Consider the following 24668-nt stretch of genomic DNA (forward strand, 5'->3'; position numbering starts at 1 on the left):
TATGAAAGTTTTAATTGATGTCACAATATTAAAGCTTATATTTTACAGATGTTATTGCTGATCTGTTTCTTGATTTAGAGTGGAGATCCAATCGATATAGAATTTGAGGTGAAAGCAGAAGAAGAAGAGGCGTATGTGAGGGATGATCAGCAGTCTATGGAGGAGGATGGAATAATGGGGACATTTATAGAGGAGGACACTCCTACAGAGATCAGCACAGGTGGGTCATGAACACTAAATCCATTCCTCCACCCATACTGCTCACTGATTGGTCCAGAGTAGGGCGGGGGCGGGGTGATATCAGCCTGTAATCCCCTGGTCACTTTCCTGAGCTGTGTTCCCCGTCCTGTATTCCTGGATTTCTCTCGGATAATCTTCCTTCTCTGTGCTGCAGACACAATTTATGTCTCTAGACTGGATTTATGGAGGTTCTGGGGTTCAGCTGGCAGCATAATGTTTTTCAGCACAAGCGATACTAGACCTAGGCACCTGGGGTGTGTGTCTTGGGTGTTCTTCCCCATGCCTAGATCTAGTAAGATCTCTGACAGAACATTTCTCCCAGGGTTCCTTGCTCTGTGTTCTGCTGGCTGTGCCGGGTGGAGGGATATGTCTGTAGTGTCTCAGACCCAAGTCACTGAGTGCAGTCTCAGGAGATGGGAGGCAGCGGTGTGGGATCTCTGCAACTTGTCTACAGTAAACATTTAAACTTCCACTGATTACTGAATACCAATATTATGAGTCCTGACCCTTATACTGTATAATTTATATTGTACATTACATACTCCTGACTTCAGGATCAGTCCAGTCTTCATCTTGGTTGTTCTTCCCCCATCCTCACTCTCTGACCTCTGGTGGGGCTCAGCCCCGCTGTTCTTCATGACTAAATCATGGACTAAATAAGGAAGTGCAGTACTTCTTGTGTTGGCAAGATGGCGATGAGTGATAGAGGGGGTGGGGACCCTCGTCCTATAATCCCCTCATCACTGTCCCTCCTATAAAAGACAGTTCTGGTTGTTTCCTCACTCTCTGACTAAAGTCCATGAATAAAGAAATGACCTGGTAGGAGATCAGAGGAGCCATTTCCTAGTTCCCTTGAGGGTGGAATTGTAAGCTCCTCAGAGACCAAGCTGCCTGATGTGGGCGGAGTCCTGGTTTGGGGGAACCAATCAGCTCCTGTCTAGTAATCCTCTTTGTCTTTGTATTTTAGTCCATGGCCGGGAGATGAGGAAAACCTCCGAGGATTGTCTCACTTTGTCTCCAGACTGGAAAGTAGAAGATGAGGACATCACACAGTCTAGTCCAGGAGAAAACCCGGCTCCCTCCAATGTCCATCCGGCACCACCCAGTGTAGATGGACCATCGGATTCCTCGTATCCTGAGGCACCTCAAACTGTGCGGGACCGGGCCGGCCTTCCAACAGGGAAGAGCTTCTCCTGTACTGAGTGCGGGAAGGGTTTCCGTTCTAAATCCTATCTTAATGTGCATAAAAGATCTCACACGGGGGAGAAGCCGTATTCCTGTTCTGAGTGCTGGAAATGTTTTTCAGTGAAGTCCCATCTTTACACACATCAGAGATATCACACAGGGGAGAAGCCGTATTCTTGTCCTGAGTGTGGAAAATGTTTTTCAGAAAAGTCCCATCTTTACGAACATCAGAGAACTCACACGGGATTGAAGCCGTATTCCTGTCCTGAGTGCGGGAAATGTTTTTCAGTGAAGTCCAGTTTTAACAAACATCAGAAATCTCACACGGGGGAGAAGCCATATTTCTGTCCTGAGTGCGGGAAACGTTTTTCATTTAAGTCCCATTTTTACAGACATCAAAGATCTCACACGGGGGAGAAGCCATATTCCTGTCCTGAGTGTGGAAAATGTTTTTCATATACGTCCAGTCTTTTCAGACATCAGAGATCTCACACGGGGAGAAGCTATTTTCCTGTCCTGAGTGAGGGAAATGTTCCTCACTGAAGTCCTGTCTTTGTGTACATCAGGTATTATAACGGGGTAGACAGATCAGACAGAGGTCAGTACTTTTTGGGGGGTGGAATGGGGAAAGATGGGGGGAGGGCTATGGCAGATGATAAGAAGGTTCCCATGTTACAAACAACCAGTGGAATTGGTACCATTTGTATACAAATGAAAAATACACAAAATCCGTGTGAACAAGGTGTCGGTGAATGGACAAGGTGTCAGTGAATGGACAAGGTGTCGGTGAATGGACAAGCTGTCAGTGAATGAAAGTGTTTGTTCCCCAATGCCAGAAGTGTGCCCAGCACAATAGGTGAGTTGGAAGGTTTGGTGCATGAAGAGAACTAGGATTGAATTGGTATTGCTGAATCTTGGCTTCATTCCTCACATGACTGGGCCATTCATATTCCTGGCTAGGTTCTCTTTCGGAGAGACGGGGGAAATAGGAAAGGGGGTGGAGTCTGTCTCTATGTGAGAAGTGATCTCAGAGCGAGTGTGAAAGAGGACCTAGTTGATGGAGAGTGTGATGAGGCTGAAGTATTATGGGTGGAACTGCACATGGGGGGGTGGTACTACAAAGGTCATCATTGGAGTTTGTTATAGGCCTCCCAGTGTTAATGAGGAGGTGGAGACTCAGCTCCTCCCACAGATGGAAAGGGCTGCAAGGGCAGCAGTGACCATAACATGATTTCATTTATTGTTAGCTGTAGCTAGCACATAAGGGAAAAATAAAAACAACTTTAAGAGAGCTAATTTTCTAAGGCTGAGAGCTGCTCTCCAAGACTTAGACTGGGAGGGAATATTGGCATCGATGAACACAACACAGAAATGGGAGTTCTTCATAAAGCCTGTATGTGACCACACTGCAAAATATATTCCCATGGGCAACAAGTATAAAAGGCTACAAATCCAACCTATGTGGCTTACGGCCAAAGTTACAAAAGAGATAGATAATAAGAAAAGAGCTTTTATTACATATAACAATGAAGGAACGCGATCATCGTTTACACATTACAAAGAATAGAACAGAAGATGGAAAAAGGAAATAAAGGCAAAAACTGAAAACAAACGACAGAAAGATATCAGGACGACCCCAAAACATTCCTCCAATCTATGAATAGTAGAAAGGTCCGGTCCCAGCATGTAGGCCCTTTACAGAAACATCTAGAGGGGGGTGACTGGGGACAAAGAGGATTTCATACATTGTCCTTCTTTCTTCAGCTCTGTGTATACAAAGGAGCATGGGGGGCTCTTGTCCATAATGGGGGGTGGTACTGACACCCCCCAGATGATCCACATTGTCTCACAATTGATATGATCCAGAAATATTATAGAATAGAATAAAGGTGAATAAAGCCCGTGGACCGGCTGGCATACACCCACTGGGCCTTAGAGGAGAGAAGTGGTGGTGGTTGTGGTATACTTGGACAGAGGAGTGACGGTGAACGTGGTATACTTGGACAGAAGGGTGGCTGTAGTCGTGGTATAATTAGACAGAGAGGTGGACGTAGTATACTTGGACAGAGGGGTGGCGGTGGATGTGGTATACTTGGACAGAGGGGTGGCAGTGGACGTGGTATACTTGGACAGAGGGGTGGAGGTGGACGTGGTATACTTGGACAGAGGGAGGGTGGTGGATGTGGTATACTTGGACAGAGGGGTGGCTGTGGTTGTGGTATACTTGGACAGAGAGGTGGATGTATTATACTTTGACAGAGGGGTGTGGTGGACGTGGTATACTTGGACATAAGGGTGGCTGTGGAGGTGGTATACTTGGACAGAAGGGTGCCTGTGGACGTGGTATACTTGGACAGAGGGGTGGCGGTGGATGTGGTATACTTGAACAGAGGGGTGGCGGTGGACGTGGTATAATTGGACAGTGGGGTGGCGGTGGACGTGGTATACTTGGACAGAGGGGTGGCGGTGGACGTGGTATACTTGGACAGAGGGGTGGTGGTGGACTTGGTATACTTGGACACAGTTCCCCACACACGGCTAATGTGTGAGTCTATGGGATGGAAAAATCAGAATGTAAATGGATAGAAAACTGGCTAAAATATCATATTCAGAGAGTAGTGGTTAATGATTCATACTCTGAATGGTCTGGGGGTGTCAGTGGGGGACCCCAAGGTTCAGTGTTATTAGTGGGGTACCCCAGGGTTCGGTGTTATTAGTGGGGTACCCCAGGGTTCAGGGTTATTAGTGGGGTACCCCAAGGTTCAGGGTTATTAGTGGGGTACCCAAGGGTTCAGTGTTATTAGTGGGGTACCCCAGGGTTCAGTGTTATTAGTGGTGTACCCCAAGGTTCAGTGTTATTAGTGGGGTACCCCAAGGTTCAGTGTTATTAGTGGGGTTCTCTGTAAGAAATCACATTTATGATTCGGCACTTATATTGATGGCAAGCTTGCAAAATATTTGTTTTTTATGATTAGTCATCATTAATATTAATATGTGTGAATGGTCTTCTGACAAATGGTAGTATTAGTATTCTTCAGATATAACTGAGACTGAAAGATATGAATGTTAAGCTGAGACAGTAACATAAGACAGGACCCGGCTATCCAGCTGAAGGCTGAGTATTCTATATTTCGGTGTAGCTGGTTATACGTCTCTGGTAGTAAAATGTCAGAGGTATTAGAAGTGACTTGATATTACATAATGTATTATAATAGTATCTGTGTGTATTTAGTATACGTCTCTAACATTGATACATATATAGATTAGTGATTATACATTGATATGTTCTTAGGTTATATTATCATTTATATATGAATAGCTGAGGTTACATCATCAGCTTATAGTATTATGTACATCACATCTGTACCTGTCCATCAAACATCATATATAGCATCCCCTTCCTTGTATGAAATGGCTTTGCCAAGCAGTAATAATGTCCATAGAAGGTATTAAGATCGCTAGCTATGACGCTGTTCCTTTATAAAAGGTCCATAAGAGACAGTTGGAAACGCTAACACTGACACTCTTGTATACACACACATCCACGTCTGAGAAGCTGCAACAGGTGCATGCTGCAAGATCCTCACTTCCGTCTACTTCCCAAAAGACATGAGAAGGACAAGAACATGGAGAACTGCACATGGCCAGGACAGCCATGACAGATAATGGTGACTTATCTTTACACTTCTGCTTGATATTTCTACAGTAGTTGTATCTCCATGGAACTGTTCATGATACACTTACATTGATATTTCTACAATAGTTGTATCTCCATGGAACTGTTCATGATACACTTACATTGATATTTCTACAGTAGTTGTATCTCCATGGAACTGTTCATGATACACTTACATTGTTATTTCTACAGTAGTATCTCCATGGAACTGTTCATGATACACTTACATTGTTATCTCTACAGTAGTTGTATCTCCATGGAACTGTTCATGATACGCTTTACATTGTTATCTCTACAGTAGTTGTATCTCCATGGAACTGTTCATGATACACTTTACATTGTTATTTCTACAGTAGTTGTATCTCCATGGAACTGTTCATGATACACTTTACATTGTTATTTCTACAGTAGTTGTATCTCCATGGAACTGTTCATGATACACTTTACATTGTTATTTCTACAGTAGTTGTATCTCCATGGAACTGTTCATGATACGCTTTACATTGTTATCTCTACAGTAGTTGTATCTCCATGGAACTGTTCATGATACGCTTACATTGTTATTTCTACAGTAGTTGTATCTCCATGGAACTGTTCATGATACACTTTACATTGTTATTTCTACAGTAGTTGTATCTCCATGGAACTGTTCATGATACGCTTACATTGTTATTTCTACAGTAGTTGTATCTCCATGGAACTGTTCATGATACGCTTTACATTGATATTTCTACAGTAGTTGTATCTCCATGGAACTGTTCATGATACGCTTTACATTGATATCTCTACAGTAGTTGTATCTCCATGGAACTGTTCATGATACACTTTACATTGTTATTTCTACAGTAGTTGTATCTCCATGGAACTGTTCATGATACGCTTTACATTGATATTTCTACAGTAGTTGTATCTCCATGGAACTGTTCATGATACACTTACATTGTTATTTCTACAGTAGTTGTATCTCCATGGAACTGTTCATGATACGCTTTACATTGTTATTTCTACAGTAGTTGTATCTCCATGGAACTGTTCATGATACGCTTTACATTGTTATTTCTACAGTAGTTGTATCTCCATGGAACTGTTCATGATACACTTACATTGTTATTTCTACAGTAGTTGTATCTCCATGGAACTGTTCATGATACACTTTACATTGATATCTCTACAGTAGTTGTATCTCCATGGAACTGTTCATGATACGCTTTACATTGATATCTCTACAGTAGTTGTATCTCCATGGAACTGTTCATGATACACTTTACATTGTTATTTCTACAGTAGTTGTATCTCCATGGAACTGTTCATGATACGCTTTACATTGTTATTTCTACAGTAGTTGTATCTCCATGGAACTGTTCATGATACACTTTACATTGATATTTCTACAGTAGTTGTATCTCCATGGAACTGTTCATGATACACTTTACATTGATATTTCTACAGTAGTTGTATCTCCATGGAACTGTTCATGATACACTTTACATTGTTATTTCTACAGTAGTTGTATCTCCATGGAACTGTTCATGATACGCTTTACATTGTTATCTCTACAGTAGTTGTATCTCCATGGAACTGTTCATGATACGCTTTACATTGTTATCTCTACAGTAGTTGTATCTCCATGGAACTGTTCATGATACGCTTTACATTGTTATCTCTACAGTAGTTGTATCTCCATGGAACTGTTCATGATACACTTTACATTGATATTTCTACAGTAGTTGTATCTCCATGGAACTGTTCATGATACACTTTACATTGTTATTTCTACAGTAGTTGTATCTCCATGGAACTGTTCATGATACACTTTACATTGTTATTTCTACAGTAGTTGTATCTCCATGGAACTGTTCATGATACACTTTACATTGATATTTCTACAGTAGTTGTATCTCCATGGAACTGTTCATGATACACTTTACATTGATATTTCTACAGTAGTTGTATCTCCATGGAACTGTTCATGATACACTTTACATTGTTATTTCTACAGTAGTTGTATCTCCATGGAACTGTTCATGATACACTTTACATTGATATTTCTACAGTAGTTGTATCTCCATGGAACTGTTCATGATACGCTTACATTGTTATTTCTACAGTAGTTGTATCTCCATGGAACTGTTCATGATACGCTTACATTGTTATTTCTACAGTAGTTTTATCTACATGGAACTGTTCATGATACGCTTACATTGTTATTTCTACAGTAGTTGTATCTCCATGGAACTGTTCATGATACGCTTTACATTGTTATTTCTACAGTAGTTGTATCTCCATGGAACTGTTCATGATACGCTTACATTGTTATTTCTACAGTAGTTGTATCTCCATGGAACTGTTCATGATACGCTTACATTGTTATTTCTACAGTAGTTGTATCTCCATGGAACTGTTCATGATACGCTTTACATTGTTATTTCTACAGTAGTTGTATCTCCATGGAACTGTTCATGATACGCTTACATTGTTATTTCTACAGTAGTTGTATCTCCATGGAACTGTTCATGATACACTTTACATTGATATTTCTACAGTAGTTGTATCTCCATGGAACTGTTCATGATACGCTTACATTGTTATTTCTACAGTAGTTGTATCTCCATGGAACTGTTCATGATACACTTACATTGTTATTTCTACAGTAGTTGTATCTCCATGGAACTGTTCATGATACACTTACATTGATATTTCTACAGTAGTTGTATCTCCATGGAACTGTTCATGATACACTTTACATTGTTATTTCTACAGTAGTTGTATCTCCATGGAACTGTTCATGATACACTTACATTGTTATTTCTACAGTAGTTGTATCTCCATGGAACTGTTCATGATACACTTACATTGTTATTTCTACAGTAGTTGTATCTCCATGGAACTGTTCATGATACGCTTTACATTGTTATTTTACACCATTGTGTGATAGAATAAAATCACACTTCATTTTTTATTTCAATGGCTCTTTCATTCATAATCGCCTCAAGACACTAAAGAAGTATTATATGTGTCTAAAATCCAACATTTTGGTGAGCCAGCCTCCGCTGCAGTTTTTCTCTGGTTTTCCATTCATTGATAAGGGGGAGAACGCACAATTCTGTGATTGCCAAGTCTGGGAAAAACACGGTGAAAAGAACCTAGAAGTGAAGGCGTTTGTGTTTCGTCAGACGTGAACGAGAGGTCCAGTGACTGAGCCGGGTCAAACAAGAAAATCATCTGATTATGGTGAGTAACAATTATGGAATTTATTGATGATTTAGTTAATGAAAGCAAGCTAGAGTTTAACCAATTCAATACCGGGCAATTTTACCCCTTCCTGCCCAAACCATTTTTCAGGTTTCAGCGCTCTCACACTTTGAATGACAATTGCGCGGTCATACAACATTGTACCCAAACTAAAATTTTATCATTTTCTTCACACAACTAGAGCTTTCTTTTGGTGGTATTTAATCACCGCTGGGGTTTTTATTTTTTTCTAAATTAACAAAAAAAGACCAAAAATTTTGAAAAAAAAACACATTTTTCTTTGTTTCTGTTATAAAAGTTTACAAATAATTGTTCTTCATAAATTTAGGCCGAGATGTATTCTGCTACATGTCTTTGGTGAAAATAACCCAAATTAGGATGTATTATTTAGTTTGTAGGAAAGTTATAGAGTTCACAAACTATGGTATAGATCTGAATATTGATCAATCCTGAAGTACTGACAGCCAATCTAATTTCTTGAGGTCCAAGAATTTCAGAACAGTACAGATATCCCCCAAATGTCAGAACGGTACAGATATCCCCCAAATGTCAGGACGGTACAGATATCCCCCAAATGTCAGAACGGTACAGATATCCCCCAAATGTCAATCCCCCAATGCTTTAAAAGTGTTGAAAAAGGATTTGCAGAATGCGCCAGCATTAGGTACTATTAAGGTTTGTTCCAATGCTCCTTTTGTTGTGAAAACTCATGTATCTGATAATGCAATTTCAGTAACTTTGTCTCAATTAAAAGAAGGTAATGAGAGACTAATTAGTTACTTCTCCAGAAATTTATCACCATTGGAAAGAACTTTGACATCAGAGGCACAACTGTTGAGTTTCTTTTATGCAATCAAAGCTTCACAAAGCACAGTAAAGTCACATAGTATCATATTACAGTCTCCTGACAGTTCACTAAGAAGAATTCTTCAGGAAGATACATTCAGAGAATGTGGTGAAAGGTATCCTCAGTGGATAAGAGCACTGTTAGCCAAACACATTGTGATAGATACAGCTGTATCAGACAAGTCTCTACCTCACATTCACAGCAACACATGTACTACTGAAGAACACTCTAACACCAGAATAATGACATCAGCACAGAAAACAGCTACACATATTTCTAATATTATAGGGATGAGAACAAAGGCATAAACCTTTGTCATCTCTGGGGTGATACAAAACCTTTCTTTGTTTAATAAAACAGGGTTTTGCGGTCATGACCTATGATGAAATATTGCGTCCTGTCCTACCTAAATATCACACTACTTTTGTATTCTAGTTTAGGTAATCTTAGACAGGATTAGGACAGTATTTTGATTGATATATAGAAGTTTTTAGTAAAAGGAAATAGGAAGTAATGTTACTTCACAATATGTGTTTCAAACTCATACACTGATTGTTCCATAATCTTTCATATTTGTTGAAAAAGGTGCAAGAATAATGCAATGTTTGTGCCAAAGTAATGATACTGCATTTCTTTACAGAAATGACATCTAAAATCAAATATGAAGCGTAACAATCTCCTACAAGCCAACGTGAAGGAATTTGGACGTTAAAGAAAAGATCTTCATATGGGAAGAAGATTGAACAAGAGCTTAATACTTCACACTTGTGACTGATTTATCACGTTCAACAAAAATGTTTCTACTTTACAGAACTTAAAGAAGATATTGTATAGACATTGCATGAAGAAAAGATTCATCAAGAGGAAATCTATTTATTAGTGATAACATAATTTATTATTGAAAATATTGTTATAGGTCACATATACATTTTAATGATCCTTTTATTCCGATACTTACATCTATATTGGGATAATATTATTATTATTATTTTTTACATATTCATATACGGAATATTTTTTGGTTAAAACTTCACAGAGTTATTCCAGTTAATAGAATATCTTTTGTTAAAAGATTTAAGAAATATATTACTCTTATAGGAGCAATATAAACTTATGACACATTTTAGAATGGAAAGTATATTTCCGGAGAGTTAAAATATTATACAAATATGGAAATATAATACATTAATTATTATTACATCATTTAATTAATTATTATTATTATTATCATATATCAATTAACATTATGATTAAGAATTTTTAGGAAGAGAAACTGAAGATAAGGTATAGAGTTTTGAAGGAAAGTTATTTTTGATTGGTCCAGATATGAAGAATATGTACGATCATTTGGTATAAGACGGTGTGTATGGGACATGAATGAAGTGTGCATTGATTAAGCATTAATTCTGAACTAATCATAATAAGGGGGACATGTTAAATCTAAATTATGATTCGGCACTTATATTGATGGCAAGCTTGCAAAATATTTGGTTTTTATGATTAGTCATAATTAATATTAATATGTGTAAGTGGTCTTTGACAAATGGTAGTATTAGTATTCTTCAATTATAGCTGAGACTGAAAGATATACCAGTTGAAGGTTGAGTAGACTATATTTAGAGATAGTTGGTTAAAAGTATTTGGTAGTTATGTCAAGGTTATTAGAAGGGACTTACTATTACAGTACGTATTTTAATAGTATTTGTTTGTATTTAGTATACGTTTCTAACATTGATACATATATACATTGATATGTTCTTAAGCTATACTATACTTTAAATATAACTGAGGGTTATGTCATTAGCTTATAATATTATTTACATCAGCATACATATGTTCCTGTCCATCAAACATCATATGTATAGTATCCCCTCCCTTTTATGAAATGGCTTTTCTAAGCAGTAATACTTTCCATAGAAGGTATTAAGATCACTAACTATGACGTACATTTGCCTCATAAAAGACCATCGGATAACGGACAGAGAGAGACTCACACACACACACACTTACACGCTACATGACTCTTGCATACACACGTCTGAGAAGCTGCAACAGGTGCATACTGAGATCACTTCCGGCTACAATATAGTCACATCCGGCTTCTCCTTCTTCACAAAGTCATTGAGAAGGACAGCATGGAGTATCGCACATGGCAAGGACAGAACAGCCATGACAGATAATGGTGACTTTGTTTTAAAGGTTTGCTTGTCATTTTACAGTAGTTTTATCAGTTTCCACTGATTCATGTCCATCAGGGCAGATCCCGAGTCCCCATACCACTTTTATTGCTAACACCTAGCATATCATCCTTCAAAATGGGCACTTTTGAATTTTCAAGTTTGAGTCCCATAGGTTCGATGTTGGCGGCGAACTTTTGTTCTGTTCGAATGTTCTACCATGAACTGAACCGGGGGGTGTTCAGCCCATCACTAGTGATAAACTAGAAGTGCAGAGAGAGAGCACACAGAGCAGATCACACAAAACCCGACATACGGGGTATATTGGGGAATGTGAGGGCACAGTACAGATAACAAGACACAGCACAACAAAATAGTCCACCAGGTAGCAGCATAATACCACATAGATAGTCCATGTAGGATGGCCAAGCAAAATGGAGAACCAGTACACCAGGCCACCGGACAGTACGGCAAGGGGAATGTACCCAGCCCACAGGGTGAATACAGCATAGCAGTGGTTAAGTCCAGCACACTAGGCAGGGATCTACGCGGACCAGGGTAGGATGTAGCAAGGGTCAAATCCAGCTGATACAGCAGGGATCCGGGCAGACAAGTGGTTGAGTCCAGCACAGGGCAGGGATCTGGGCAGACAAGTGGTTGAGTCCAGCACAGGGCAGAGATCCGGGCAGACAAGTGGTTGAGTCCAGCACAGGGCAGAGATCCGGGCAGACAAGTGGTTGAGTCCAGCACAGGGCAGGAATCTGGGCAGACAAGTGGTTGAGTCCAGCACAGGGCAGGGATCTGGGCAGACAAGTGGTTGAGTCCATCACAGGGAAGTGATCTGGACAGACAAGGGGCTAAGTCAGCACAGTATAGGGAACTGGACAGACAAGTGGGGTGTTTCAAGCACAGGGCAGAGACCAGGGCAGCATGGTATGGCACATCAAGGGTACAGACTGGCAAACTGCAGCAATCGGATCCAGCAGCCACTTAGTCCAGAGTCCAGGCACAATGAGGGATGAGCAGCAATAGACACAACATAGATTCAGGGACTCACCAGTCAACAGAAGTCCAGGCAGCTTGGCAGGGAACAGGAGGTCTGGTGGGCAGAGGTTCTTCATATGCACATCATGGGTCCTCAGAAGGCTGTGTGTCCTGACCGTAGCATTCAGACCACACAGACAGAAGTTGCCAGAAGATCAGAGAGTAGAGCAGAGTCCCAGTGTCCAGGAAGCTATCTGTCTCAGCAATTCTGTGCACCAGGTAACCTCTTTCTAGGAAGACATGCAGCCCTCAGTCCTGTGTGTCCATCACAGAAGTAAACTCAGAAACGTCTGACCCTTTCTGCCAGCATAGGGTTATTATATTGTCCTTTGAGTTCAGCCAAGCCTTAAGCATCCAAACCTGCTGCTGGCCCATCTGGCTTTATCCAGCTACAGGACACAATGCTGTCTGTGCTTCAACAAACAACACACAAAAAAATACTTCTGCCCTTTGTTACAACCCCTGCCCCTTCCAAACATGTACCAGCAAGAGGCCTCAACATGCCTCTGCAAAGTACATGCCCCAGTTCAGCAGCAAAACTACAACAGTATCCATGGGATGGCTTTTCATCTGAGGGCCACATGGTTATTAATGCTCTTTCCAGCAGGACATCACTTTGGGGTATGGAAGCGGTTGGCTTAGGGACACACTTGTGCTGGGAGGATAATTTGATCCACTAACATTATCTCTACAGAGAGACTCTGCTTTGGCTGTGGACAAACCGGTCACTGCCAGGCCAGCTGCCCTGTTAGAAAAAGACTCTCAGGTCCACCTCTCCCAAGCTGGTGCACTATGTGGATATGTACCAAGCTTCTGAAGAAATGCCACTCCAACCCCAGCCCTCTGGTCACCCCTGGACCACCCATGCTACGGATATGGACAACCCAGGCATCTCCAGGCTAGATGCCCAAGGAACTTCCACCCTCCCCGGAATCAAAACACCTGCCCTGATCCCAGTGTAACTCTGGTGCCAGAAGGATAGAGCCTTTCACCATCTTAAAGTGAATTGATGCTTCCAACAACAACTGGTGCCCTTCTAGGAGTTTATGGAGTCCAGCCACTTACCCCAAGATAAGGCAGCAGCAGTTACAGGAGCTCTGCATAGATGTACAAAAAGTCATTGGATTCTGTGATACAGGTGCTTTCCTGACCATCATTGATCCCTGTGAGGTGAATTCTACAGGGAATTACTTCTGTTGGGGTAATGGCAGGACTTTCTTTTGACATTCTCCAAAGGAATGACCTGTGAGAATTTAATAGTCTGTTTCTAAGGAGTGTGACCCAGAGCGCTAGGAGTAGAACACAAGTCTGGGACAGGCGTGATGCAAGATGCAAATTCATCACGGATCTACCCTGTTAACTATGTAAAGGTTCAGGTCAATCCCACCAACACCCCAAGATTTAGGGGGGGATCTCTTGGTTTGGAAAACAGGTGGAGACATAAAGGAAGCGCACCCCAGACTTGATGCTGTAGATGAAGACAGCGGGATCACATGCAGGCTAATTGTTCTAAGAGTTGTAGGGAGAGGTCCAACTTTACAGTCACGGCTGGAACACATCTCACAGCCGTCCTTCCGGGATGTCCAGAGTGCACTCCACTAGGTAAATGATAAGCCGACTTTGGCGTGCATGTGCGATAGCCCGTCGGAGGCCCATCTCCATGACTACTCCATCGTGCCGTCTCCTCACTGCGCATGTGCGATAGCCCATCTCCATGACTACTCCATCGTGCCGTCTCCTCACTGCGCATGTGCGATAGCCCGTCGGAGGCCCATCTCCATGACTACTCCAGCCTGCCGTCTCCTCACTGCACATGTACGATAGCCCATTGGAGGCCCATCCCCATGACTACTCCATCGTGCCGTCTCCTCACTGTGCATGTGCGATAGCCCGTTGGAGGCCCATTACCATGACTACTCCATCGTGCCGTCTCCTCACTGTGCATGTGCGATAGCCCGTTGGAGGCCCATTACCATGACTACTCCAGCGTGCCGTCGCCTCACTGCACATGTGCGATAGCCCGTCGGAGGCCCGTCTCCATGACTACTCCAGCGTGCCGCCGCCTCACTGCGTGTATGCGATAGCCCATCGGAGGCCCATCTCCATGACTACTCCAGCGTGCCACCGCCTCATTGCTCATGCGCCCCCACAGCCATGCACCTATTGGCGTGCATTCCAATTCACCTCCAGAAGCCATATTTGGCAATGGCAGCACTTGATCTCCCTCTGCTGCCAGTATAGTAACACTACTCATGAATACTCCATACATCTAAAGACAACGATCTGCCCAATGACCCCACTGACAGCCCACACAAAGCAAGGACATTCTGGCTGCCATTGAAATGTATGTGTATACCTACTTTGTGTTCACATTTATCTCCATGGAAAGAAGCCAACAATTGAGGAACCAGCAGGCTTTTATCCAAAGGAATTATGGATTCAATTCATTCATTTTTACTTTTTATACATTCTGCTGATCCAACAATATTATCCCCATGAACCCCAATGCAGCATTCCCAATATGTCATTATTTATTATATGGGGATATATATATATACACAGACTATATGACCTCCTCATGTATATATTACACTGCCCTGCGTTTCTTACAGCTTTAATGCCGGTGAATGTTTCTAATGTCTCTTACTATACCTCTTGATGTGTAATGTATTGTTGCTTGTGTGAGCATGTTGTGATGTCACCTTTGTCCCGCCTCCTTTTCCGGGACTGCCCAACCCAAGTGGGAGGGTCCAACCTCTGTCCCAGGGTATATATAGAAGAGGGCTGTCATTGCCAAGTCAGCTCTGATGAAGAAGGGACTCGAAACGCGTCAGCCTGACTCTGAGAACCTTCCCTCGTGTTTAGACTCGGCTGGTCTCTGATTGGTCAAGTCTCACTAAGGACTTTACACGCTTGTTATACTTCTCTGTTTGTGAGGATATTTTCACATCCAATAAAATCACATTTTACTGAGGTAATGCACAAGGTTGGTGCGCTTTTTGTTTCACTTTCCAGTATTGGTGGGACTTCCCCAGCCTTGTTTAGAGCCGCACAACCTTTGTTGCCTTGGTGGGGAATTTCTTCAAGTTCCGGGTCCATCTATCCACCCTTGTTCTGGGCCATAGAGGGCAGGAGGGGTTGTTTTGTGTTTACACCCGCAGTACCAGTACTCCAGTCACTTTCCGGGTTGTTACCACCCCCCATTATTATCACTGTCCCAGCCCTTGCAGTCCTTTCCATCTGTGGGAGGAGCTGAGTCTCCACCTCCTCATTAACACTGGGAGGCCTATAACAAACTCCAATGATGACCTTTGTAGTACCGCCCCCCATGTGCAGTTCCACCCATAATACTTCAGCCTCATCACACTCTCCATCAACTAGGTCCTCTTTCACACTCGCTCTGAGATCACTTCTCACATAGAGACAGACACCACCACCTTTCCTATTTCCCCCGTCTCTCCGAAAGAGAACCTAGCCAGGAATATGAATGGCCCAGTCATGTGAGGAATGAAGCCAAGAATCAGCAATACCAATTCAATCCTAGTTCTCTTCATGCACCAAACCTTCCAACTCACCTATTGTGCTGGGCAGACTTCTGGCATTGGTGAACAAACACTTTCATTCACTGACACCTTGTTCATTCACCGCCACCTTGTTCATTCACCGCCACCTTGTCCATTCACTGACACCTTGTTCACACGGATTTTGTGTATTTTTTATTTTCATACAAATGGTACCAATTCCACTGGTTGTAACACCAACAAGTACTGACCCCGTCTGATCTGTCTACCCCGTTAAAACTGAATTCTCCCTCCCCCCTCCATCCTAGTTTATATACTCATCCAGCCTTCCCATAAACCCCTCCCCCAGCACAGCAGACCCCCTTCCATTTATATGCAGACCATCTCTAGCATATACAGTGAAGGAAATGCGTATTTGCTCCCCTGCTGATGCTGAATGTTCGCCCCTCACACAGAAATGATCGGTCTAACAATGGAATGTTCGGTGTAACACTGAGAGACAGAATACAACAACAAATTCAGCAGAAATGCGTCTAACAAATGATGACTGATCTGCATGTTCATGAGGGAAAGAAGGATTTGATCCCCTTCGCAAAACATGACTTAGTACTTGGTGGCCAATCCCTTGTTGGCAATCAGGTCAGATGTATCCTGGAGTTGGCCCCCAGGTTCGCACACATCTCAGAAGGGATTTTGGCCCACTCCTCTTGGCAGATCCTCTCCAAGTCATTAAGGTTTGGTGGCTGACGTTTGGCAACTCGAACTTTCAGCTCCCTCTACAGATTTTTCAATGGGATTAAGGTCTGGAGACTGGCTAGGCCACTCCAGGACCTTAATGTGCTTCTTCTTGAGCAGCTCCTTTGTTGCCTTGGCCGTATGTTTTTGGTCATTGTCATGCTGGAACACCCATCCACCACCCATTTTCAATGCCTTGGCTGAGGGAAGAAGGTTCTCACCCAAGATTTGATGGTACATTGCCCCATCCATCGTCCCCTTGATGTGGTGCAGTTGTCCTGTCCTCTTAGCAGAAAAATACCCCCAAAGCAGAATGTTTCCACCACCATGTTTCACAGTTGGGATGGTGTTCTTGGGGTCATAGGCAGCATTCCTCCTCCTCCAAACACGGCGAGTTGAGTTGATGCCAAAGAGGTGGATTTTGGTCTCATCTGACCACAACACTTCCAACCAGTCCTCCTCTGCATCATTCAGATGTTCAGTGGCAGACTTCAGACGGGCCTGGACATGTGCTTTCTTGAGCAGAGGGACCTTGTGGGCACTGCAGGATTTCAGTCCTTGTCGGCGTAGTGTGTTACCAATTGTTTTCTTGGTGACTGAGGTCCCAGCTGCCTGGAGATCATTGACAAGATCCTCACGTGTAGTTCTGGGATGATTCCTCACTGTTCTCATGATCATTGACACTCCACGAGGTGAGATCTTGCATGGTGCACCAGACCTAGGGAGACTGACACTTGTTTTGTGTTTCTTCCATTTGTGAATGATTGCACCAACTGTTGTCACCTTCTCACCAGGCTGCTTGGCCATAGTTTGGTAGCCCAGTCCAGCCTTGTGTAGGTCTACCATCTTGTCCCTGACATCCTTGGACAGCTCTTTGGTCTTTGCCATGGTGGAGAGTTTGGAATCTGATGGTTTGATTGCTCCTGTGGACAGGTGTCTTTTATACAGGTAACACAATGAGATTAGCAGCACTCCCTTTAAAAGACTGCTTCTAATCTCAGCTTGTTACCTGTATGAAAGATACCTGGGAGCCAGAAATCCTGCTGAATGATAGGGGATCAAATCCTTCTTTCCCTCATGAACATGCAGATCCGTCATCATTTGTTAGATGCATTTCTGCTGAATTTGTTGTTGTATTCTGTCTCTCAGTGTTACACCGAACATTCCATTGTTAGACCGATCATTTCTGTGTGAGGGGCGAACATTCCATTGTTAGACCGATCATTTCTGTGTGAGGGGCGAACATTGACCATCAGCCGAGGAGCAAATACGCATTTCCTTCACTGTATGTAATGTACAACTTATCATAAAAGATACAAAAGTTAGGACTAAACAGTATTAGTTTTCTTCTATATTCATCTGGTGATCTAGCCAGTAAATCTGTTTTATAAAAACTCTGCAGCAGAATGTATCAGTTCCAGGGATGAGGCAGACCATTTACCACTGACAGGGGGCTTACAATGATCAGCTTTTATTTATTCATGTAAAACTTTTATCCCAAAAGAAAAAAACTGTTTGATGTAACTGATTATGAAGTGTGATCTGGAGTTTGGCTTCAATTAGTTACTGTTTTTATATCTGCTAGTACATCTAACACTCCCCTCCCCCAGACTGACCATGCTGCTGTCTCCACAGTGGGGGCGCTCTAATACAGAAGGTGTGTTACTGGCCAGATCACCAGGTGAAAACGGAAAAAGCCAAAGAAAAGGAATGCAGCCGCCACCTCATCCTATGTCCAGTGATAGCAGTGACATCTACTGGCCACAGCCCAGCCACAAACTAAACCCACATAGTACCTCTATTCAGGACAAGGGGGGCGATACTAATAAATAGTGTAAGGATCACATCAAATTGGTGTTTAGTAATCAGAGATCACTTACAGTGGTTGTAACCCTCAGACATGGAATATGAACAAACATATCCCTCTACAGTGTGTACTTGTCTCACTCCAGAGCAATAAGAGTCATTTCTTTCTGCTGTCTCCTTCCTCTGCGATTGGCATGAATCACTTCTGACAAGTCTTCCTGACACCAAGAGAAGAAATGTGAAAGGCAAGAAGCTCCAGCACACAGCCTGTGATTGACAGCCTCAGCTCTGTTCCTGTGTGAAAGTGTACCTTCCCTCCAATCATCTTTCAGAGCTCACGTCACTGAGCTCTACAGAATGTGACTTTAGCTCTCTGTCTCTTTTTTTCTGACTTCTCCTACAAGCTGTATACATTCTGGGCTTTGAACAGTTGTAGAGAAGAGAGTACTGCAGATAAAAAGGTGCAACATATGTAGGAGGATTTGTTTTATCTCTGTGTATCACCTGAGGCCAGTCTCTGGGTATATGGAGGGTTTACAACCACTTTAAATGTTTACTGTAGACAAGTTGCAGAGATCCCACACCGCTGCCTCCCATCTCCTGAGACTGCACTCAGGGACTTGGGTCTGAGACACTACAGACATATCCCTCCACCCGGCACAGCCAGCAGACCACAGAGCAAGGAACCCTGGGAGAATTGTTCTGTCAGAGATATAACTAGATCTGGACATGGGGAAGAACACCCAAGACACACACCCCAGGTGCCTAGGTCTAGTATTGCCTGTGCTGAAAAACATTTTTCTGCCAGCTGATCCCCAGAACCTCCATAAATCCAGTCTAGATACATAAATTGTGTCTGCAGCACAGAGAAGGAAGATTATCCGAGAGAAATCCAGGAATACAGGACGGGGAACACAGCTCAGGAAAGTGACCAGGGGATTACAGGCTGATATCACCCAGTCCCCGCCCTACTCTGGACCAATCAGTGAGCAGTATGGGTGGAGGAATGGATTTAGTGTTCATGACCCACCTGTGCTGATCTCTGTAGGAGTGTCCTCCTCTATAAATGTCCCCGTTATTCCATCCTCCTCCATAGACTGCTGATCATCCCTCACATACGCCTCTTCTTCTTCTGCTTTCACCTCAAATTCTATATCGATTGGATCTCCACTCTAAATCAAGGAAATGAGAGAAAATATCATCTGTAAAATATAAGGTCACATAAACACCCACACATTGTCTCTACAAGTCTAGATGCTCCATCCCACCAACCTTGTAATAGTGAGGGATGGTGTGACCTTCCTGTGTGGAATCCCGGGAATACAGAGGACGGGGACATCTCTCTGGGGGGTTCCTGGTATTAGGTGGCTCCATCATATCCTTGTGTCCTTCTGAAAACTCCTCCATCACTCCATACTCCTCATCCTCCTCTTTATACTCTTCTTTAACATCAATATTATCATCCCCGAGGATTCCACTCTGAAAGATATAATAAAACATTCATTGTAACAAACATGCTGTGTATAAATCACAACTACCAATAATTGTCATCATCTACCTGATGATGGTGAGGGATGGTGTGACCTTCCTGTGTGGAATCCCGGGAATACAGAGGACGGGGACATCTCTCTGGTGGGTTCCCATGACTGGATCCATCTGTAGGAAACACACACACTGACTGAATCCATTGTTTCTATGTGTTTATCAGATGATGGGGGATCTAGGTGGATCCTCCGTACTGCTCTCTCCTTTACAATAAAGTCTCCTCTTACCCGGTGATGTGAGGGGCGGCTGATTGTCCATCATGACGTCCTTGTAGAGATCCTTGTGTCCTTCTAAATACTCCCACTCCTCCATAGAGAAATAGACAGTGACACCCTGACACCTTATAGGAACCTGACACACACAATGATACAGTCACCATCCAGACACATCCCTTGTCTGTTACTGGAGAATGTCCCAGAATTCCCGGCACCGCTCACCTCTCCTGTCAGCAGCTCAGTGATCTCTCTGGTGACTTCTAGAATCTTCTTCTTCTTTCTCTCTTCTATCAGGGAGGGAGGTGGAGGCAATGTGATGTCATATGATCTCCAGACTTCACAGGAGGAAAACTCTACATCTGAACACAAATAGTCACATCAAATGATATTCCCAGAATCCTCCTCACCTCTCCATTCAGGTCTCCATTTTATTAAAGCCCCACTTCAGGCTGAGGTATAATTCCCCCCCACAGGACCCCCACACTACGCAGGGTATAGGCTTGTTGCAGCATTCTGATGTCATTACATACAACGCAGGACCAACAGTCCCACTTTACATGTGAGGATACCAAGGGACCCCACATCCTAAGAGCATCAGAAAAAATCAGATGGAGGGACATTGGGAGGAGGAGCTGTGAGGTCAGTGTGATGTCATAGGATTCTCTGACTCTGGATGGAGGGACATTGGGACGAGGAGCTGTGAGGTCAGTGTGATGTCATAGGATTCTCTGACTCTGGATGGAGGGACATTGGGAGGAGGAGCTGTGAGGTCAGTGTGATATCATAGGATATATAGACTCTGGATGGAGGGACATTGGAAGGAGGAGCCGTGAGGTCAGTGTGATGTCATAGGATTCTCTGACTCTGGATGGAGGGACATTGGGAGGAGGAGCCTTGAGGTCAGTGTGATGTCATAGGATTCTCTGACTCTGGTTGGAGGGACATTGGGGGAGGAGCTGTGAGGTCAGTGTGATGTCATAGGATTCTCTGAGTCTGGATGGAGGACATTGGAAGGAGGAGCCGTGAGGTCAGTGTGATGTCATAGGATTCTCTGACTCTGGTTGGAGGGACATTGGGAGGAGGAGCTGTGAGGTCAGTGTGATGTTTCCTCCCCCCAGGGTCACTGCAGGTGTGGAGAAAAGCTGTGTAAGAGGATATGGAGGAGAGATGAGGAGGAGATCCAGGAATCAGGAGAAAGGTCAGGGCAAGCAACAGACGAGCGCATCCAAGAGACCAAGCCGGGGTCACTACACAGAAAATCAATCCAAGGAAACAACAGGCAGGACGAGGAATAGCAAGAAGGAGCTGAGAGACAAATGAGAATATTGCTCAGCCAATGGGAGATGATCTCAGCATGACTTCCATCATGAAGGAGATGAGGGGGAGGGGAGGAAGTCACTGAAGGTGACCATAGATCCATGGAAATTCAGCTGGTTCAGCAGGGATCGCTCACATTTCCATCCATGTGTGGCCACTGCCGGATAAAAGCCACTCCCCCAGCGGCTGCAGCCAATAGCTTCAGTGCTGATCTGTGTATTCTGAGAGCGGAGGAGTCCCCCCATTGTCAGAATACAAGAGTGCAGCGGGGAGGATTCCCCATCCACCTCCAATGTGTGGATGGGGGGATCACTTCAGTTTTTATGGTCATCCCGCTGGCTGAACGATAAAACTGAACCATGTAGGTCAGCTTTGGGGGCAAATATATTATCATCAACTCCTCCCCCTGAAGGGGTTCATCTACGTATTACCTCCTCTGCTGCCAGATCCAGGAATGTCTCCTCTCTACTTCCTCATTCATGGAACTTCCTGTCTGTACCTGACATCACTTCCTGTCTGTACCTGACATCACTTCCTGTCTGTGCCTGACATCACTTCCTGTCTGTGCCTGACATCACTTCCTGTCTGTCTTCCATAGAGACTTCCTGTCTGGGTAGAAGTGAGATCCCCACCTTGTGGAGCTCAGAGGAACTGCAGCCCCGAGAAGCGTCTGGTAGTGTGACCCCGGCCTTGTGCTGGGTGTGTATGGACTGTAGATCCTTATAGAGGGGTCACCTCCACTCCCACCAAGGGGGACAGAAATATATGACTGCTCGGGGGAGGGGTTTTGGCCCCTTTGATTTTGCAGTAACATTGATTGCAGATTTAGTCCTGTAGGACATCTGGTATATGGATACAAAGCCCCCCAGCTGGGAGTAAAGGGTGGAAATGGCTGGTGACCCCCAGATTTGGGCAATGATGTCATCACTATAAATGGATAAAACCCGCGCTATGTGTAACAACTCCAAACCTACAAAAACCTTCTAGCGGACTGCTGCTGTAACAAAGGGAAGGATTCCCTGTCATCTAGAAGAGCATTATGTGTCACAGCGCTGTCCTATTGTGTGTGCACAGAAATCATCACAAATACACTACAAATATGTGGAGACATTCAGAGATAAAGAGCTCGGGGCTCCAAATCCTATTCTCTGCACATCCACTGCTTCCACTTTACACCCACTTCATTGGTCTTATGGGGTTTATCAATAAATGAAGGAAACTGAACCGTGTGCAAATCCATCCACAACATAAAGTGCTTTGTGCTCAAGATGCTGCTCCCTGCAGATCCACTGCTTCCACTTTACACCCACTTCCTTCATCTCATCAGATTTGCTGCTATAGGAAATCATCTCAAATCCTGTGCAAATCCATGGAGACAGACAATATTGTGTGCTCAGTATAGTGTTCTCTGCAAGTCCACCGCTTCCACTTTGCATCTACTTCAATCCACTTATTTTACTCCAAAAATCCATCAATCAGTGAAAAGTTGATAAGATGTGAAAGTGCTCCGCCCTCCAAACTGTTGGGGCTGTAGTGTAGCCACGCCTTCTTCCACCTCTTGTACACGGGATGGTGAGGGCGCCCCCTAGTAGTGCTTCCCCCTCACCACACCAATAGGACTCCCAGCTTTTCAGCTCCCAGAGTCACAAACATCCTTCACACTCTCCTCATCTCCGATGGTAAAGGAACCGGATCCTCCTCGCTCACTCCTGCAAGTCTGCTGCGGGTTCTGTCAGTCTCCCTCCTAGACTCCGCCTCCAACCGCCATTCCAGCAGGAGCTCCGCCTCTAAATACACACTCAGGGAGGAGAGAAAGGGGAACCTGACATCGTGTGACACCTTTTATTACATGGAAATACGAAAATCAACGGGACTAATGCAATCACATTTACTGCAAAATCAGAGGAGCCAAAACCCCTCCCCCGAGCAGTCATATATTTCTGTCCCCCTTGGTGGGAGTGGAGGTGACCCCTCTATAAGGATCTACAGTCCATACACACCCAGCACAAGGCCGGGGTCACACTACCAGATGCTTCTCGGGGCTGCAGTTCCTCTGAGCTCCACAAGGTGGAGATCTCACTTCTACCCAGACAGGACCTCCACCCCTGCCAATCCAAGTATAAATTCAGTACAGTCCGGGGGACGGCTGGTGAGGGTCAGGTTGGCATTCCTTGCGCAAAGTATGCATTACGGCGCTAAGTACATCGCACTTTCAACGCGGCACTTTAACTAAAGCAATTACAAACAATAGTGCTCCACCTCAAGTAGATTGCATGTGCTCTCCCCTCTTCCCGTCTGCCTTCCTTTGTTATCTCTCCTCTCTCCAGCATGCTCTTGTTAACTCTCTTTTTTGCTATAATGTCCTCTCTTCTCAAACTCTCTCTTGTTTACCCCACCCCACAACCTGTACATATCATCCTCACTCCTGCCCTCTCCATATCACCGCACTTATCTCCTGCCCTCTGCATATCACCGCACTTATCTCCTGCCCTCTGCATATCACCGCACTTATCTCCTGCCGTCTGCATATCACCGCACTTATCTCCTGCCCTCTCCATATCACCGCACTTATCTCCTGCCCTCTCCATATCACCGCACTTATCTCCTGCCGTCTGCATATCACCGCACTTATCTCCTTTCCTCTCCATATCACCGCACTTATCTCCTGCCCTCTCCATATCACCGCACTTATCTCCTGCCCTCTCCATATCACCGCACTTATCTCCTGCCCTCTCCATATCACTGCACTTATCTCCTGTTCTCTCTTGGTCCACATAATGTCACCGCTACAAAAGTACTGCGACATCTGCCCTCATATAAATCTCACTCCCACCTCACCTCCCTCACCCTCCTATTACTACTAACTTCTGGAGACATTGCCCCAAACCCTGGCCCTCCACCATCAAACTCCAAACCACAGAAGCAGCAGCCTCCCCTCTCTAGCCGCAACCCTCACTCTCTCATCTCAATCCCCATGCTTCCACGCACCAACCCCTCCCTCCTATGTGCCCTCTGTAATGCCCGCTCAGCCTCTCTACTATCAATGACCTCTTCCTCTCCCACTCCCTCAACCTACTTGCTATTACTGAAACCTGGCTCAAGGATTCC

General features: G+C 43.9%; 1 protein-coding gene across 1 annotated transcript in view; it reads right to left on the bottom strand.

Annotated features, from left to right (window-relative positions):
* LOC149441867 (uncharacterized) overlaps positions 1-24298 on the bottom strand; it is a 97024-nt gene extending 72726 nt beyond the window's left edge. The window contains exons 1-2 of the mRNA XM_089656835.1: positions 23984-24298; positions 20263-20379 (exon numbers count right to left, since the gene is read on the bottom strand). Of these exons, the coding sequence (XP_089512961.1) occupies positions 20263-20379; positions 23984-24298 (432 nt within the window). The remainder of the gene's footprint in view (positions 1-20262; positions 20380-23983) is intronic.
* Positions 24299-24668: the final 370 nt, after the last annotated feature.

The sequence above is a fragment of the Staurois parvus genome, unplaced genomic scaffold, assembly GCF_062004578.1.
Source record: "Staurois parvus isolate SC_StPar_1 unplaced genomic scaffold, SC_StPar_1.0 ptg000941l, whole genome shotgun sequence".
NCBI lineage: Eukaryota > Metazoa > Chordata > Amphibia > Anura > Ranidae > Staurois > Staurois parvus.